The sequence below is a fragment of the Capra hircus genome, chromosome 1, assembly GCF_001704415.2.
Source record: "Capra hircus breed San Clemente chromosome 1, ASM170441v1, whole genome shotgun sequence".
NCBI classification, from domain to species: Eukaryota; Metazoa; Chordata; class Mammalia; order Artiodactyla; family Bovidae; genus Capra; species Capra hircus.
The window spans coordinates 257,870-278,140 of NC_030808.1; the positions used below are offsets into that span (position 1 = coordinate 257,870).

The 20,271-nt window shown below is 39.9% G+C and overlaps 1 protein-coding gene across 6 annotated transcripts in view; it reads right to left on the minus strand.

Annotated features, from left to right (window-relative positions):
- The window catches only part of ITSN1 (intersectin 1), a 243,892-nt gene that overhangs the window by 167,907 nt on the left and 55,714 nt on the right, over positions 1-20,271 (minus strand). For 5 of the 6 annotated variants that reach the window (XR_001917533.1, XM_018043229.1, XM_018041619.1 and 2 more), the window contains exons 2-4: positions 5,614-5,673; positions 3,373-3,465; positions 2,331-2,394 (exon numbers count right to left, since the gene is read on the minus strand). Coding sequence is in view for 5 of the 6 variants with exons in the window: in XM_018043229.1 (XP_017898718.1) it covers positions 2,331-2,394; positions 3,373-3,465; positions 5,614-5,641 (185 nt within the window). In the remaining variant the exon portion in view is untranslated. Of the gene's footprint in view, positions 1-2,330; positions 2,395-3,372; positions 3,466-5,613; positions 5,674-9,284; positions 9,416-20,271 lie in introns of all 6 variants that reach the window. The other variant, XM_018042670.1, reaches the window with a different exon arrangement.

Here is a 20,271-nt window from a genome sequence, read left to right on the forward strand (position 1 = left end):
AACAAAATAGAAACAAACAAACAAACAAAAAAAACAGTTTTGTTTTGTTCTTTTTTTATTTTTGGCTTGTGGCATCTTAGTTTCCTGACCAGGAATCAAACCCAGGCCCCCAGCAGTGGAAGTGCAGAGATGTAAGCTCTGGACTGCCAGGGAATTCCCCTATGCCCCACCTCAATTCCTCCACCAAAGGAAAAAAAAGTTTGGAAAATCAGCTGTCTTAATTGAAAGAAGTGAAATTTATTAAACAATACTTTGTTTTTCTCCATTACACTTATTAACATGTGACATTTTTTATGCTGTTATTGACCACCTCCTTCCACTGGATTACAATCTCTATGAAAGCACAATTTGTGTCCCTTTTGTTCACAGCTATGTCCCCAGCACCTACAACAGTCATTGGTCCATAGTAGACGTCTGACAGATAGTTTTCCACTGCTGAGTGAACAAATGTTAAGTGAGATCTCCTTGCAGTAATTCATCACAAGACTGCTTCTTGAATGAACCTTCACAGATTGTAAATACAGTATAGGAGCAGAATTCAGTGAAAGAAATTAAATCTGGAAAAAGAAGAGTCTAGTGAGTGACCTTGGCTGATTGTATGAGACACAGTCACAAGAACACAAAGCAGAAGTTTAACGCAGATGCCACAAGTCTTTCCCATCTAGACTTGGGCACTTACCAGGGCTGCCAGTGCAGTCTCCTGCCTGCAGTGCAGATTTAAGAGACGCAGCTTCAGTCCCTGGGTGGGGAAGCGCCCCTGGAGCGGGGCATGACAATCCACCCCAGTATTCCTGCCTGGAGCATCCCATGGACAGAGGAGCCTGGCGGGCTACAGTCCACAGGGTCGCAAAGAGTCAGACACGCCTGAAGTGACTGAGCGCACTTAACCGACATGTCAGTGACCCTGTGCTCACAGACACACGAGTGTTCTGTCTGTCTGTCTACCTCTCTTTGTGTGTTTTCCTCTCTACTTGTTACTTGATTTCAAAAACCTTGTTTGAATTTTCTGCTTCAAATAGATCAGAACTTAGTACAAGAAGGGTATAATAGTTAAAAGGGACAGTCTGGCAGCCAATATGCTGACAACCAGGAGAAAGAAAACAAAGCAGACACCAAAAAAGCACAGGAATCTGGGTATCATTTAATTTCAATTCAAATATATCCACTCACAAATACATAAATTCCTATGGAAGTTTTGTTATGTTAGAGCACAGTAAATCATTTACATACTGATGACACTTATAATCAGGCTTATGTACTATAGACTCCACTTAAAGGCAATAAGGAACTACGTCAACTTTATTAATTTCCATAAAATTAAAAATATTTTAAAGTTAATGAACTAAGGGGACAAGCAATTAGTTGGATAATTCAGTCAAGGTGGAACCCCCAGTCCCTGATGGTGACAGCAGGTACCTTCCTGAAGTTTTGTTTTGAGGACCTGTAATGTGCCAGGGCCCACACTAAGGTCTTTGTATACAGTTTCTCTGCTAAACCACTCAGTACTCCTATAAATAAATATGTATCTTCCCATTTTCTAGATTTGAAAACTGAGGCTGACAGAGAGAGAATAAATACATGCTCCAAACCATAAAGATAGATAGTTGTACAGATGATGCAAACTACATATCATGTGTTCTTTTCACTACAGCAAGCTGTCTCCACAACACTAAGAGACCCAGGGAAATGAAGAATCAACTGTAAGAACCATCCATTGCAGGAAAACATGGCCTCTTGGCCAAAGAATTCACCATAGTTTCCCAAAGTCATAGACCTAGTACCCAAAACTATATTGGCCACTCTTTTTCATTCACTCTCTTTCCAATGGTTTCAAAAGACTGAGTACTTATTTGTGCCAGTTAATCAAGGGATTCACCAATATTTATTATGTGCTCACCTTATACAACATTGTAATAAATACTGGTTTTTTTCACTCTTTCATTGGTTATTCCCTATTCAGCCTCAAATATTTTCTTTGCCTTTTATTCAATGAAAGATGCAATACCATCACATTATAAACCAAGAAATGTGGGACACTCAGTTGAGTATAGGTGATGTGAATGAAGCCAAAACAATCGGTGAGAAAATATCAAAATGCAGATTTCTCAACTGGGAAGTCAAGTTTACAACAGTGTTATCTTGGAAATGTCACCACTTTTTCTTTTTTAAGTTCTATATCAGAAAGATAATTTTCAGAAGTATTTCTCTGGTGGAAGCATATTTCAGACTAGAGATACATGTTTTCCTTCTATAATTTAAGAAATTAAGATTAGATATTACTGAACTATTTTTTTTTTACAACCTTCTGTATATATGAAGCTCCAACTTACCATATCTGTGCTAAAACAGGCTGAGGTAACCCAGATTGAAAAAAAAAGTTTCTAGCTTGATCACCTGTAAATTAAATGGATAAAGTTTTAGAAGAAAATAGTGGATGACAAAAAACTCCTATGTCAAAATTACAAAAATGAAAGAGGCTAATAATCTAGTAAATACCAAACTTAATACATTTTAAAAGCCAAATGATAAGTTTATAAGTAACAATAAAATGAATACATCAGCATTGACTTTAGAATGTAACACTTAAAAAAAATGTCTATCATTATGTCAGGGTAGACTGTCTATGTTAATAAATCTGCTAGTAATTAAAATGGTAACAGCTACACATTATGACAAAGTGTACCTACAGGAATCCCCAAGAAACTGATGACCCATACTTCTACTTTACAAGAGTCCTTTGTTATTCCCATTTACCTACACTTCAGATTATTGGTACTGCTAACATATTTCTGGAGAATGAGTAACAATGATCAAAAGAGTGACATCAATGACTAAGAATTAATAAGTTAAAGAGAACTGAGAAAAACATACACAAAAACAAGTCTCCAAGAAGTCTAGATTCCATTTTCTCTAAAGCTAATTCCTGAAAAGTAATCAAACAGGAAAGAAACTAGAAAAGGCAAAGTATAAACGAATCTTTAAGGACACAGTAATAAACAAAATGTTTTTAAATGTTCATATCTCTTAATTTACTCAAGTTTCTCACACCAAGTTCAAGGTCAGAACTAAGGAAGTGTTTTTACTTAAGGACCACAGTCCAATGCTACAATTACTTAAAGAATGTGATCCATTAATTTAACCAATTCCCACCAGTGATATGCCTAAAACAGTGACTTGGCATCCATTAAAAACTGCAGAAAGGCTTGAGTGCATTGGAGGAAAAGTAACTGTGAAAATACAGAATCCAGGCTAAGTCAAAGTAAGTAAAGTATATCTTTGGTCATAGGTGCCCACCTTCACTCTGCATAATAGATTTTCCACAGATATATGCACTATGGTAAGTAAAAATGTAAAAATACTGACTCCAATTACCAGTAATAAATCCAGATATTGGCTTTAAACTATGGAACTGTTGATCATGCTTTGCTCTTTCCTCTACAGTTATGGCCCAAATATCCAGGCTGCCTACAAGCCAAAGAAAAGACAAAGGAATTATTCAACAAAAAGAGAAAAACAACGTGCTCACACAGTTTCCACAGCACTTATATGGTCAGTATATTATAAACCATTTAATAAATTACCATCTGTTTGTCCCTGGAAGTTGTGAATATAAAGTTAGAAAACTAAGAGTAGCCACACACACAGTACTATGTATATAATAGATAATAATAAGAACTATACAGCATTGGAAACTACTCAATACTCTCCAATGTCCTAAATGGGGAAAGAATCTAAAAAAATAGTAGATGTAAGTCTATATGTAACTGATTCACTTTGCTGTACAGCAGCAAGTAACACAACACTGTAAATCAACTATATTGCAATAAGATAACTTTTTAAAGGAAAAAAAAAGAGAAAAGTAAGAGTAAAGCAAGCAAAAAAAAAAAAGACATTAACATACATTCTTTGTGAAAGTTACGGAAAAATTGAGCTTCACTAAATTAGTATTCTAGTTGATTCCATTAAAATCTTTTTGGAGTGATAAAAATACTCAAATACTAGACTGCAGCAACTTTTATAGAATGTAGATTATAATTCACTGAAACTGATTTTAAAAATGGGAAATAAGTATCCTGGAAAAAAAAAAAAAAACAATGACAAACCAGAGAAAACAGGATTAAGTTCTTCAGTTTCAACTCCTGGACTGACCAGATAGCCCCTCATTTCTGAGACTGTCCTCACTTTAGGGCTCCACCAGGCTCCTCTGTCCATGGGATTCTCCAGGCAAGAATACTGGAGTGGGTAGTCGTTCCCTTCCCCAGGGTATCTGCCCGACTGAGGGATCAAACCCGTGTCTCCTGCATTGGAGGCAGATTCTTTACCATCTGAGCCATGAGGGGAGCCCACTTTAGTACGAGGTCTCCTCACATGAATTCACCAAAATAACTCTTGATTACATAGGAAAAAGGCTTTCAGAAGTTCAGATGTCTCCTCAAATGGTGGGAACAGACAATACATGAAGGGGCAGGTCTGATATGACAGTGATAGTCAGAGCAGCAATTCATTCCATCACTGGAACTGTACTTGCTGAAAGCTTTGTATGTGCCAGGCACTGCGACAGACATCAGGAATAAGAGGGCGAGCCAGGCAGATCAGATCCCTCACAGGTCCTACAGTCCTCAGCGTCTGCGGCCCTGTCAAAATTCGCCGAGTAAAAGCAAACCCCAACAAACAAACAAACAAAACAAAAATGTGCTCAGTGATTAAGAAGGGGGACAAAGACAAAACACAAAATAAAATAATAACATGAATGGTTTTGAAAAGATTGCAGATTTCTGCACTAAGAATCCCACAGACTTTTCCTGATGTGATCACAGAAATGAGGCTTTGGGCTGCCTTACTCTCTTCATGGGGACCAGGTGTGACAGTTGCCAAGAGATACTTTGGCAACTGTATCTCTTTAAAACAAAACAAAACATGGTCAATAAGGGAAACCAACATTTAACACTTTCCTAATAATCTTAGGGAAGATTACCTGAAAAGAAAATTTTGTGGAGATTGATGTTTCAAATAGATAAACTAAAGCAAAACAAAAATTCCATGCTTCAAATCCAGTCTTCCAAACAAACTACAGAATATAAATGACCCAGTCACCTAAACAAATAAATTAAAGAAAACAACAAAACAAAACAGAGATGGGGGAGGGGGGTGGTTCACTAACAAAGCAACTAAAGAGACACATGAACTAATTTCACTGTGTCTTGTTCAGATCCTGAGTTGAACCAAACTGTAACAAAAAAAATAATAATACCTAAGGAATATCAGGGAAATTTTTAACAGTGACTCGATAGTTGAGGACATTAAGGAATTACTATAAATTTCATTGGAGTGGTAGCAGTATCATAGTTATATCTTTAAAAGTGTTACCTTTTAGAAATGTCCACTAAAATATTTGTGGATGAAATGATCTGATATATATGCGAGGTGCTCAAAAGAATCCAGGTGAATCAATATTGACCATAAGTTGATTGATAATCACTGAAACTAAGTGATGGGTTGATTATACTATTCTCTCTACTTATGTGAATATTGAAATCTGCCGTAATACCAAGTTTTTAAAACTACAGTTCCAAAGTAGATAAAAAAAAAAAGAAAAAATCTTTGAAAACTTACCACCAAAAGGTGTGGGAAACTGAGCCATGGTTCTGTTACTTTCACCTTGCTAACCGACGCCTGTAATTGAAATGCAACATTTAAGTTCATGAAAACTTCACTTCTAGGTACTTATAAACACGCTAACAGGCCGTCTTTAATGACCTGAGGACTGACACTAAAGCTAGGAGATAACACTGCAAATGAAGGTTACAACTAAGGGCTCATTCATTCATTCCTTCTTTGCACAGTTTCTTAGTCCCGGGTGCAGGGATGGGCACTAAGGAACGTGGATGAAAGCCTCTAGGGCAACAAGAAACTCTCAGTCTGGTGAGCGATCCTATACTATTATCCCACTCATCGCATTGTTGAATGTGTTATTTTTTAAATCCGTCTTTTCCCTAACCATCACATATACTAGTCCCTCTGCTTGATGGCTACAACAACTGCTCTTTTTCATTAACACCAGTACATGCAGTGCACTGTCTTCTTTTTTGGTGACTCTTTGCGACCTCATGAACTGTTATCATCAGCAACAAATGCCGGCAGTCATTTTTCCTGAAACAGCAGACCCACTTCATTTTTCGGAACACACACACACAGGATGTTCTCAGTCCTGTCTGACTCTTTGCGACCTCATGGATTTTAGCCCACCAGGCTCGTCTGTGGAATATTCCAGTCAAGAATACAGGAGTGGGTTGCCATTTCCTCCTCCAGGGGATATTCCCGACTCAGGGATTAAACCCATATCTCCTGCGTCTCCTATGCTGGCAGGCAGATTCTTTACCACTGAGTTACCTGGGAAGCCCAAGTACATGCTGTGAGGCATGGGGAAAAAAACTAAAATAAAAAAAATCTGAATACAAACTATTACAGAATTTCCATTTGGGGGACTTCCCTGATGGTACAGTGGATAGGAATCCACCTGCCAATGCAAGGGACACTGGTTAGATCTTGGACTGGGAAGATTCCACATGCCTTGAAGCAAGTGAGCCCAGGCCCAACTCCTGAGCCGGTGCCTAGAGCCTGCACTCTGAAACAAGAGAAGCCACTGCGAGGAGAGGCCTGTGTGCCACAGTGAACAGCAGCCCCGCTCACCTCAACGAGAGAGCAGCCCTGCTCATCACAACTAGAGGAAAGCCCGCGCAGCAACGGAGACCCAGCAGAGTCATAAATAAATACATTAAGAGAACTTGGTGGAACATCTGTGAAGTGGTTAGCCTGGAAAACTAACCAGAGTGAAGCTGGGGGGTGGGGTGTACTGTCCCAAACAATAAAAGCACTGGTAGACAAAAAGACCACAGAAGGGAAACCAGCGGGTCTGTTGTTTCAAAGTGTTAAGGCAGACCACAAGGAAACTGAATGTGGGAAATAAGTAATAGAATTTTGCCAGATAAGTCCAAAAAGCTTTTATTTTTGTACAAAAAAGTCAAGTGTAAGCATTTATCAAATGGAAGTTGAAAGTCTTATTAAAAAAAAAAAAATCTAACAGTGTGGTTTAAAATCACAGAACAGGAGTGAGTGAAGGCAGAAATTCAACACATACAATGGGATTTCAACCCATACAACCAGTTCAGCTGAGGTGAGCTATCTATAACAGGGGATATAGAGCTATCAATAATATAACCCCCCAGCCAAAGACCAGCACAGTGAGCAGTGGGCAAGCAAGCAGAGCTTCATCTGTATTTACAGCCGCTCCCCTTCACTCACACTACCGCTTGAGATCGCAAATAACCATGGCCTTAGAGGTATGTATGAGACAACTTGAACTCGCCATATGTTTAGGATTGAAGTGAAGGCAGAATATCCTGAGATTGCCATTAAAGCACTGAAAAGCCTGCTTCCATTTCCAGTATCCTATCTTTGCGAAACAGGAGATTACGGAGTAAACTGGACATAAGCAAGCACACTTTGGATGTCACTGTCTCCCATCACCCCCAGATGGGACCATCTAGTTGCAGGAAAACAAGCTCAGGGCTCCCACTCAGTCTGCATTATGGTGAGTGGGATAATTATTTCATTATATATCACAATGTAATAATAAAAGAAGTAAGAATTATCCTGAAACTGTATTTCCCTCTGTGGAAAAACTGTCTTCCATGAAACTGGTCCCTGGTGCCAAAAAGGTTGGGGACTGCCTATCTACAATGAAAATACACAGGAACATAGGTATCTACATTAAGGAAACTGGAGATGAGTGTTCTTCTCCCTGAAGAAATCAGGGATGCAGGGCCGTTGCCTCAGAACAAGTGCAGAAAGCTCACCAGCTGATGCAATACTTCTGGGAAGATCTGTTGTTCATCAGAGAAGGGAGCACCATGCAACGTCTGTCCACCCAACTTTATTAACACTCAGCATTTCTATTTCCTGTAGCCTTTTCTCCATAAATATATAATTGTTTCCTTCTTCTGCACACTTTACATTATAATACATACTTTCCCCAAGTTGGGCTTCCCTCGTAGCTCAGCTGGTAAAGAATCCCCCTACAATGCAGGAGACCTGGGTTCAATCTGTGGCTTGGGAAGATTCCCTGGAGAAGAGAATGGCTACCCACTCCAGTATTCTGGCCTGGAGAATTTCATTGCAAAGAGTTGGACATGACTGAGCGACTTTCACTTCCCCAAGTTATAAAAAACCTTTCATAAACACATTGCTGGACTTATATCTTTTTAGAGTGAGGCAAACATTCCTATATTTACATATAAAAAATAGAAAAACACTCGGACTAAATATTGAACAATCAAGAAATAGTAAATAGTAGTTTGAAAAGTTTGGCTAAATGTTAGGATTTTTAAGCCAAAAGCTAAAACATGTTTGAGAAAAGTCTTTAATCTTTCTTCATTTCAGCTTCAGAAAAGGGAGCTAATCACAGAAAGTTACAAAATAAATATGATTCTGAATTTCAATATTTACATTATGTATTTAAAGTAGAAGACACCTCTGTAAATTTATATTTATAGAAGTTATAGGTCATCCTTAAAACAGTATTAAAATGTCACTTTGCATAAAAACTGTGTTAAAATACATGTTATTTGATTCAGTATTTTGCTACCATAAAGGGAGATTACTCAAAAAATATTAAATGATTTAAAAAAATAAAATACAAAATATGTATAATTGGTCTCTAGCACAGTAAAATACAAAAAAAAAGGCAAAAATTAATTATGAGGAATAAAATTTCTAAACTCAATTATTGGCACAGTTTAAAACTTTAAACTTTATATTAAATAAACTTTGTAAAACGTCTTTAAAAATAGGTATGTCATATAATTCTTCCTAACTTCCTGGAGGTTTGAAAATTTTCTAACACATTATAAAATTAAAGGGGGGGGGGAATAGGTAAATATAAAAATGAGTGTTGGGATGAGTTAATTCAAACATGTACTCATTCACAGAAAAAGAAATCCTCACAATTACATAATTCCAGTAATTAGCAGAATACTAACAACCAAAGCAGGATTTAGTTAAGGATTAGTGATTGAAAGACCAAAACGAGATCATGAACATAGAGTACCTATTTTTATACTTAATTAATGCCCATACTCTCACAAAATCTTGGAATCATCTTATATAAAGAAGTAAAATGGGTGAGAGGACTTGGGAGACTGGGGCTGTACCTATACACCACTGAACTCGGCACACAATAGGTAACTGACGAGAATATACTGTATAGCACACGGAACTCTACTTACTGCGCTGTGTGCACGAGCGGAAATGAAGGCCAAACGGGAGGGGATATGTGTGTGTGTGTGGCTGAGTCATTCTGCTGTACAGAAGGAACTAACGGGGGCTTCCGTCGTAGCTCAGCTGGTAAAGAATCCACCTGCAATGCAGGAGATCTAGGTTCAATCCCTGGGTTGGGAAGATCCCCTGGAGAAGGAAATGGCAACCCACTCCACTATTCTTGCCTGGAGAATCCCATGAACAGGGGAGCCTGGTCCACCGGGTCGCAAAGAGTCAGACATGACGAAGCATAGCGCAGCAAAGAAACTGACAGAACATTGTAAAACAACTACCCTCCAATAAAAATTATTCTTTTCTTAAAGCAAGAAGGAAAAGTCCCAACAACTAGACAAGCAAAGCCTACAGAAGAGGCAGAGACTTGAATAATGCTGTGAACACACCATTGACCTATGTTGGTTGCTAGATTCCTAACCAGAGAATACTTGGTCTCAATATTTAAAGATATAATCTTAGTAGAGAAGGTATTTTATGTACAATGGAACATTTATAAGCAAATTAGGCTTATATTCTCCCCACTATTCTTCTTCTTGTTGTTTTTGTTGTTTAGCCACTAAGTGCAGTCCAAATTCTTTGCGACTCCATGGACTGTAGCCCACCAGGCTCCTCTGTCCATGAAATTTTCCAGGCAAGAATACTGGAGTGGGTTGTCATTGCCTCTTCCAAGGTACCTTCCCAAGTCAGGGATCACACTCTCATCTCCTGCACTGGCAAGAGGATTCTTTACCAAACACTAAGTCTTATCAAATCGCTGAGCTTTATCGAACACTGAGCCAAAGAGTGATTCTTTACCAAACCAGGGGAGCCTTAAATTTACAGTATTCCAACAGTTCTAGATTGCAGGCAACTACTTATGCTGCCAGAGAAAGGCAAGCTGGCTAGAAGGTATCAGAAGGCAGAGAGGTAAGGAAACAAGAGACCTATTCTTCCTCATATTTAAAATAACTTTATCACTGGCCTGCATTTTCACAGATCTATTGTCTACATGCAGTTCACAGTGTCCTTTTCTAATATTCAGGCTAATTTATTTGAAATACATTTTCGTGGTACTAAGGCAATAATGATGACTGCAGCCATGAAATTAAAAGACGCTTACTCCTTGGAAGAAAAGTTATGACCAACCTAGATAGCATATTCAAAACCAGAGACATTACTTTGCCGACTAAGGTCCATCTAGTCAAGGCTATGGTTTTTCCTGTGATCATGTATGGATGTGAGAGTTGGACTGTGAAGAAGGCTGAGCGCCGAAGAATTGATGCTTTTGAACTGTGGTGTTGGAGAAGACTCTTGAGAGTCCCTTGGACTGCAAGGAGATCCAACCAGTCCATCCTGAAGGAGATCAACCCTGGGATTTCTTTGGAAGGAATGATGATAAAGCTGAAACTTCAGTACTTTGTCCACCTCATGCGAAGAGTTGACTCATTGGAAAAGACTCTGATGCTGGGAGGCATTGGGGGCAGGAGGAGAAGGGGATGACAGAGGATGAGATGGCTGGATGGCATCTCGGACTCGATGGACGTGAGTCTGAGTGAACTCCGGGAGTTGGTGATGGACAGGGAGGCCTGGCGTGCTGCAATTCATGGGGTCGCAAAGAGTCGGACACAACTGAGCGACTGAACTGAACTGAAGGCAATAAACTTTAAATTCATTTCTTACAAAAATCTATTTTTAAAATTTTGAAGTAAAGTTGCTCAAAAGATTTAGTTTTATGTTAAAGGACCTACAGGATAGCAACGTACAGAAGAAAAAATTTTAATTTCTGGAAATTTGGCATCAATGAAACATTGAGAAAGAAAGGAAAAGAAAACTGTCAAAATGTGAGACAAAAATGAAAGTATAAGCAACAATAAAATACCTTGTAAGGTACAAAAATATTTTCAGGAATACACAAAAGTACATAATATATCATGATATTATCTGGTATTTGAGAGTTGTGATAGTCTGGTTTCAGGCACTGTTCTACTCATATCAACCACTACCACCACCACCACCACCACTATCCCACCCCATCCCACTCCCTCATTCTAGAATAAAAATGGAAAGGAATCACAAAAATTAAAATTAAAAAAAAAACTACTCCCCCCATATCTCTTACTTTTGGAGCCCATTACATCTCTAAGAATTCAAAATTAGAAAACCTTAAAAAAATGAAATCTCTATTATTTAAAAAAATAAATAAATAAAAGTCTGCAATGAATGGAAAACAACTAGAAGAGTCTACACCCCTGCGTTTTAAGCAAGCCTTACACCAAATTCCAGTCCTGTGAAAAGACGAGCAGGAGAGCAAAAGGCAGGATGTACACAAAGGTCTTTTGAAATACAGAGAAGAGGTACCGAAAGGCACACAATACACGGACAAAGGGACTGACAAGTCCCAAACATGCAGCCAGCCTGATCAACTCGAACTGTCATGTCTGAAGTCATGGGCCTCAAATGCAGCTTCTCAATGTGCCACTGTTTGAAGTTGAACAAGATGGCCTGTAAGGGATGTGCAGCTTGCTCACGAGTAAGATTTTAAAACTGCGTGAAGGGTGAAGAACCCAATAAAAGAGAGAACTAAGTTCAAAGAGACAATGTCAATGTTCTATCTGAAAAGCTGGAGTGAATATTCAAGCTGTCCTCTCAAAGAGAGCAGGCATGCCTCCCGAGTTTCCGTTGTCGAGGGAAGGCGTGGTGGCAGGGGAATGAGGCGAGGAGGGGACGGGTCAGGAGCGGCCAGCGGCCAGCAAGCACTGTCAGGCCCAGCTGTCACCATGTCTCTGGGCAACACACACTGGCATTTCAGACGACGCGTCCACTCACCCCTGCTTACGTTCCACAAAGAGAAATGCCACGGAATCTTGCCTATGGAGCTCCTAAGTCACCCTTATTTTAATATTTGCAATAGGAGAGAATTCAGCAGGGAGCAATAAAACCAAAGCATAGCTACAAAGTTGAAAAATGAGGGACAGAAAACAAAAAGACAGAATAAAGGCATTCTTGCTTTAAGACAGAAATGAATTAACCAGCCCCTCTCTGAAGCTTATTGGCACCTCCAGACCACCAACCAGTTGCCGAGTCACATCTGAGAAGTAAGTCATTAACTTACAGCTTGTCTAACGCTTCTAAGATACCAGATTCTTGAACACTAAGCTGCAGATAGGATAACCATTCATAAAGCTTCAATAAGTGAGGGGCTTTATTTCTTCCAGAAGGTCCCATTTTCAAGAGGGTTATTAAGAATAAAACAGTTATCACTGGGGCGGGGGGGGGGGGAACAGTATCACTGAGAGGCACTAAAAGCTAAAAAAGTAATTCCTGGAAGAAAGCAGATTACCCCAAATCAAACATCAATAATTTTAAGAATCCATGAGTGGATATGTATATATACAGCTGATTCACAGTATTGCACAGCAGATACTGACAAAACACTGCAAAGCAATTATATACCAATTAAAAAAATAATTTAAAACAACATAAAATTAAAAACTATACTAAGATACCATCAAAAAAAAATCAATGAGTGGGAGAGGGGCATTTCAGACTAAATTTTATTTTAAATATAAATCTTTTGGAACCTCAAGATTATCTGGCAATTAATGAGATTATATAAATTTAACGTATTATCAATTCACTTTCCAGTTTCTTCCCAAATAAAAATAAGTGACAAAAAATTGAAAATTTCATAGGTACCTGTAAACACTTATCACATGGTGGGGGGGTGGGGGGAGTAATGAATTTGGTAATGGGAGAAAAAACTGTTGTCCTCTGTGTCATGTGGATAAATCCAGTCACTAAAAGGAGACGATCTAAAACTTTTCTTCCAAATAAAAACTGAATTCTCAACACACTGCAAGGCACAAGCATATTTAAAAGAAAATATTTAATACTAAAATAACCTTCCATGTTATATCACCAGAAATGATATCACCCTGTCTTAAATCAACACACTGTACTAGCTGGCTACTCTCACCTTTATTGCTAAGGTAAATAAGCTATAAACCTCTAAATACAAGCAGCAACCAAGCAGGGTCTTATCACTTCTGCTTCGGGAACAGTGATGAAAGCTAGGTAGAGAAAAGTCTTAGAGGAAGTCTCAGTTTTGGAAAAGAAGTCAAGAAACTACCCAGAAAGCACCAATTGTGCAAAACAGTGCTGTAACATTGAAAAGAGCAAGAAAGCAGAAAGGCCTCCTGCCAGATTTTTAAGCCTCATTCCACAAAAATTGTGCAACAGCTGCAATCAGATAAATTAAATATGAGTTTATAGAGCACAGTAAAAGAAGAAATGAAAATACACATGTTGTACAAAAAACAACCATGTGCTAGTACTGATAAACTGCTCTACATTTGAATATACTCATCAAAATGAAATTTGCCTGCATGGAAGCCTCGATAGGGCTTTCTTGGTGGCTCAGTGGTAAAGAACCTACCTGTCAACGCAGCAGACTCGGGGTCAATCTCTGGGGTCGAGAAGATCCCCTGGAGGAGGAAATGGCAACCCACTCCAGTATTCTTGCCTAGGAAACCCCACAGACAGAGGAGCCTGGTGGGCTGCAGTCCACGGGGTCGCAGAGTTAGACACGACTGAGGAACTGAGCACGAGCACAAAGCTTTAATAATGAGCACACAACTGGGAAGCCAGAGAGCATGTCCATCTTCAACATCTTCACAGATGCAGTGCGCGACAGTTAGACCAACTAACGGTCCTGATGCCAGCAAGTGGAAACCTCAAAGGAGCTTTGTTTCAATCTCTTATTAGAGTCTGTGCTAAAGACTGGTAAGTGTTTACCCAATCAAGAGATAAAGGAAATCTATAGGGCCACCTATTAATAATCTCATCCATGCACAGATGCTGGCTGGCTCCTGCTACACCTTTACCAACAGGTGAAGAACAGCCATGAAATTAAAAGATGCTTGCTCCTTGGAAGAAAAGCTATGACCAACCTAGACAGCATATTAAAAAGCAGAGACATTACTTTGCTGACAAAGTTCCATCTAGTCAAAGCTATGGTTTTGTATGAATCTCCCTCTAGTCAAAGCTAGTCATGTATGGATGTGAGAGTTGGACCATAAGAAAAGCCGAGCACCGAAGAATTGATGCTTTTGAACTGTGGTGTTAGAGAAGACTCTTGGGAGTCCCTTGGACTGCAAGGAGATCCAACCAGTCCATCCTAAAGGAAATCAGTCCTGAATATTCATTGGAAGAACTGATGCTGAAGCTCCAATACTTTGGCCACCTGATGCGAAGAACTGACTCCTTTGAAAAGACCCTGATGCTGGGAAGGACTGAAGGCAAAAGGAGAAGGGGACGACAAAGGATGAGATGGTTGGATGGCATCACTGACTCAATGGACATGAGTTTGAGCAAGTTCCAGGAATTGGTGATGGACAAAGCCTGGTGTGCTGCAGTCCATGGGGTCACAAACAGTTGGACACAACTGAGCAACTGAACTGACCTGAAAGAACAAGCGATGTCCAAAGAAAAAAAGCCTTACTGCAACATCAATGAAAAGTGACTGAGTGCCATGAATGAAAGTAAAGGACAATACAGTCATTAACAAAAGCCAACTGTGCCCTGGTAGGTGACCTAAAGGATGTCTATGCAGGACAAGATTTATGACACAAGGAACTTCTAGGGCTAAAAAACTATTCAGTGACATTAGCATCACTAAACACTCAGCAGACTGCAGCCAACAGAAAACCAGAGTGTTTCAGGAGACAACAGATACATGATTCAAATCTTTAATTTCACTTCACTTGACTGAATTACACTGAAATATATTTAAGCCTGAGAAAAAAAGACAAAAGCTGAAAAGAATCCTGGTCATCATTTACTAAGGATTTCACTCAATTTAAGTGGAAGTGGCTAGCTGTACCATTAAAGTATAGAAAAGAAACTTAGAAGTTTCTGTTAAAAATCACAAATACACTGTGCTCTGGAATAAAATTGAAAAAGAAGAAAATTCCAAGTTTTCTCAATTTCACACTTTCTTTAAAAAGGTTCAATTTCTTATAATATGAAAAACCTTAGAGAAGCCACTTTTATTTTTAAAATGCGAATTCTAGTTCAGTTTATCCAGAATTACAATTTAAGCATGTTTCCACATGTAAAGTTGACTGCATTTGATTTAAATGTTGTGGAATCCAGTAGAGCTATTTATAATTCCAAATAACATTCAAAAGATTTTGAAAAGATAACTATTGTTACTGAAGGGAAGAAAAGTTAATTTATTCAATATGCAGTTCACTGATTAACATTCATCTGTGTGGACATTATTAAACTAACCCTTTTATTTCCTCTCTGACAAAGCTTTTCTTATTTCCTTTACACCCCAACCTTTAAAATGGACCTTACAAAGTTTTTGTCAAATGGAAATTTTAATTGAGAATTTGAGCCAACTTAATTAAGGTCAATCCAGCGTGGAAAGTTCACCACAAAAGAATGAAGTAAAACCTCAAAATAAGTAAGTTTATAATTGCAGATTTCCAATATTAATAACTGTAACAACTAGAGGCCCCTCTCCTGCTGCTGGTGGGAGGACGAACTGTTATATCTCCTTTGGAAAGCAATGTGACAATAATGTTCCAAGGGTGAAAAAATGTTCTTTACCCATGTAACCAATAATTCAACTCCTGGGAATGTGCCCTAAGAAAATAGTTAAAATGTCCAAAGCTGTTTACTGTGACCCCTTGTGGTCCAGTGGTTAAGAATCTGCCTGCCAGTGCGTGGGTTTGATCCCTGGTCTGGGAAGATCCCTCCCACCACGGAGCAACTAAGCCCCAGGTGCCACGGCTACTGGGCCCATGCTCTGCAGCAAGAGCAGCCACCACAGCCTGGAGAGAGCAGCTCCCGCTCGCCGCAACTAGAGCCCACAGGCAGCAACTAAGAGCCAGGGCAGCCAAACACAGGGAGAGAAAATGCTCGATAAACTGAACAATTACCTTTTATCTTCAGAACATCTGAACATTAATATTTTCTCCCTTCTGTGGTTATATTTCAGTAGGTGAGATCCAGGAATTTGACTGAAAAATGTTACTCTGCTGTGTATAGAAAAATAGAATTGTATATAGAGAGATAAATGGTCACACCATCTATCTGGAATTCTAGTAAAGCTGCTAACGTTTAAATCTCCCTCCTTCTGGCCATCTGAGCATGTTGCTGCGGTGGCATTCATGGCCCTTACAACAGCGCTGGCAGCAGCAAGGCCAGGAGTGACTCTCAAAGACAGGCAGACTTCACTGACTGTGAGAGTAGGTCAGCAAGAGTTGACTGAGTGCCACAGGCACAGTCCAGTGCAGAAAAGGGTCACCAGCTTCAGGCTGGCCGTGGATCTTGTGGAAGTTATTTAGACTATTTCTAAACTTTAGAGGCTTTATCTATAAAATACAGATAATAACAGTACCTAGTTTATTGACCAAAAACAAAAAAACAAAAAACAAAACTCATCATGCCAAAGACTCTCTCCTTGATCAAACTTTAACCAGGCTCCTCTGAGCCCCCTTCTGGATGAGGGCTCAGCCTTGGCCCTGCCCTGTCCTTTCTCCCTAGCCCAGTTTAGCAAGAATCCTCTAGTCCGTTTAACAGAGCATTCCTACCCGTGATTACATCTGATAACTGATCAAGTCCCTCGACTCCAACTTTTGATGTACCAGTCCTGGGCTTGCCTTTTGCAACATTCCTGTTAGGTCAATATAGCAACAATATCCTCCCATGAATGGATGCCTCCTTTTAATAAATTTCCATCCACTGACCACCCGCCTCCCCACACCCACCCGCCGCCCTTCATCCTGCCCCTTGGCTATAGATCCCCACTAATCTTTGTTGTACTCAGAGCTGAGTTGCAACTCTCTCCTCTGTTGCAATAGTCTTCAATAAAGTCTTCCTTACAATTTTAACAAGTGTCAGAATAAGCTTTAGTTTAACAAGGGGAAATCAGTGTGAATGTAAATAAAATGCTTGGAACATTAACTTACACACTTTTGTTCAGACATGATTATCACCCAGTAAATATTAAAGACTAACAATGTTTAAACGCTAAACTGTTCAGCTTAAATCAAGTAATGGCTACTTATTACACAACGGTTTTTACTTTTTTTGGCTGTGCTGTGTGGCATAAGGGATCTTAGTTCTCCAACCAGGGATTGAACCCGTGCCCCCTGCAATGGAAGTGCAGGGTCTTAACCACTGGGCCTCCAGAGAAATCCCACAAAACTGTTACTGTGATAAACATAAAGATCCACAGAGAGCAACATCTAGGTGCTGCCTCAGAGAGCTCAAATTTAGAACAGGAACAGAGAATCACCCTGAGCATGCGTCATACAACAGTGCACAGCGAGTCAGGGTACAGACTCAGCAGAGAAGAGAAACTGATGAACTGAGTGTAGTGGAAGGGTCACCAGAGAGGCTCTGAAGGAGGAAGACAAGTTGCAGAATCACTGTCAAGGTGGAAGGTGAACACTCAGGAGGAAGGAAACCACCCCAAGGGCAAAGGTGTGAAGGCGGAGCTGAGACTGGACTGTGCCCTACTGGCAACACCTGGGCAAGGGAGCTAATGAAAGATTTAGCAGGAGCGGGCCAGGATCAGAATGTAGGCTGAAAACTCCATGAGGTCACTCTTCCACCTTCAGTGGTCACCTGAATAAATTGAGAACTAAACAGGGAGTCTTTCCGCAGTCAGATTCCTGATACACTGTATGATCCTGCGACTCTTAGGAATCAAACTAACTTCAATTCTCCAAAGTGCATAAAGAAGACTGAGTACCGAAGAATTGATGCTTTTGAAGTAAAGAACTGACTCATTGGAAAAGACCCTGATGCTGGGAAAGATTCAAGGCGAGAGGAGAAGGGGACAACAGAGGATGAGATGGTTGGATGGCATCACCAGCTTAATGGACATGAGTTTGGGCAAACTCCAGGAGAGAGTGAAGGCCAAGGGAAGCCTGGTGTGCTCCAGCCCATAGGGTCACCAAGAGTCGGACACAACTTAGTGACTGAACAACAACAAAGCAAAAGCCAAATATCGATTTCAAAAGTTCCAAGGAATACAAAACATTCCAAGAAAGACAACAGAAGTGAGCTTGCTCCCTAAACGTCACAGTACGACATTAGTCACTCCAATTTTCACATCAATTATCTGGAGTTAAGACAGAAATTCCTAAAACATATTCCAACTAATGAAGCTGATGCTTAAACATACGCCTTTTCAAGAAAAAAATAAAGCTTCATAGTTTTATTGAAAACACTGGTGACTTTTTACTTTTTTTCTTAATTTAATGTTTTAAGAGAGGTGAAGCAGCTTCTTCTTCTTTATTGAATAAAACAGGCAACCATGCTCTAGAAACTTGCTTTTTTGGAAGCAACAATCAAACCCTCCCAAGGTTTCTCTTTATCTGCTCAGAGCACAAGTTTCTCTTAAAAAGTCTTCATTGATTCGGCCCTAAAATCAAATAAATTCAGCTTAACATCAGAGGCTTCCTCTGCTTATTTTATTTACTCAGTACCAAAGTACATTGTCACTGCCTTTTAAGGACCTTTCAAAGCCAGGCAGTTGTCACAGGATGCAGACAATTCAAGTTGTAGGACACAATGAGAGCCACTGACAACCGCCCTGTCTATACACTTATGCCTCCTGAGCAACTCCTCTCACTTGTTCTCAAAAGTTAATTCATTTCCAAGTGAAATTAAAAGATGCTTGCTCCTTGGAAGAAAAGTTATGACTAACCTAGACAGCATATTAAAAAGCAGAGAAATTACTTTGCCAACAAAGGTCCATCTAGTCAAAGCTATCGTTTTTCCAGTAGTCATGTATGAATGTGAGTTGGACTATAAAGAAAACTGAGTGCCGAAGAATTGATGCTTTTGAACTGTGGTGTTGGAGAAGACTCTTTAGAGTCCCTTGGACTGCAAGGAGATCAAATCAGTCAATCTTAAAGGAAATCAGCCCTGAATATTCATTGGAAGGACTGATGCTGAAGCTGAAGCTCCAATACTTTGGCCACCTGATGCGAAGAACTGACTCATTGGAAAAGACCCTGATGCTGGGAAAGATTCAAGGCGAGAGGAGAAGGGGACAACAGGGATGAGATGGTTGGATGGCATCACTGACTCAAGGGACATGAGCTTGAGTAACTCCGGGAGTTGGTGATGGACAAGGAGGCCTGGTGTGCTCCAGTCCATGGGGTCACTAACAGTCAGACAGGACTGAGGGACTGAACTGAACTGAAGTGTAACAGAAACTAACCCTTTGAGTAGGTCAACATAACAATGTAACAAAGGGGACCACCCTGTGGGAAAGAGAAACCTCTGGGTTCCCTGAAGAACCACTACCCCAAATCCTCAGACCCTTAAGTTCTGTAAACTAGAAACATCAAAATCTAAATATACCATGGCTCATCTCCTTATGGGAAACGCTCACGCCTACAGAAGCACTGAAGTGAGGCTGAAGAATCCTTTAAGTATTACCAAAATTTGAATTCTTCAACCCTAACTATGTACAAGGTTGGAGAACCATTGTTGGGACTCAAAGCAAATGAATCTTCTGTGAAATGCACGTGACAGTGGAAAGTGAAAGTTGCTCAGTGTGTCCCATTCTTCGTGACCCCAGGGACTATACAGTCCATGGATTTCTCCAGGCCAGAATACTGGAGTGGGTAGCCTTTCCCTTCTCCAGGGGATCTTCGTGACCCAGGAATTGAACCAGGGTCTCCTGCGTTGCAGGCGGATTCTTTACCAACTCAGCTATCAGGAAAGCACGTGGTCCAGACTTTTCTCAAGAATATAATCCAAACCAGAGACAGAGAATGATTTCATCTGTAAGCACACAGTAAGTCCAGAAAAACGGAGGAGTCTAGTGACACGGCCCTTGTCACAGATCTGCTTGGTTAATGCTTGCCACCTAATGCAAAGGACTCATTCTGACTTTCTGAGACAGCACAAAGCTTCCCTGAAGTGGATCAC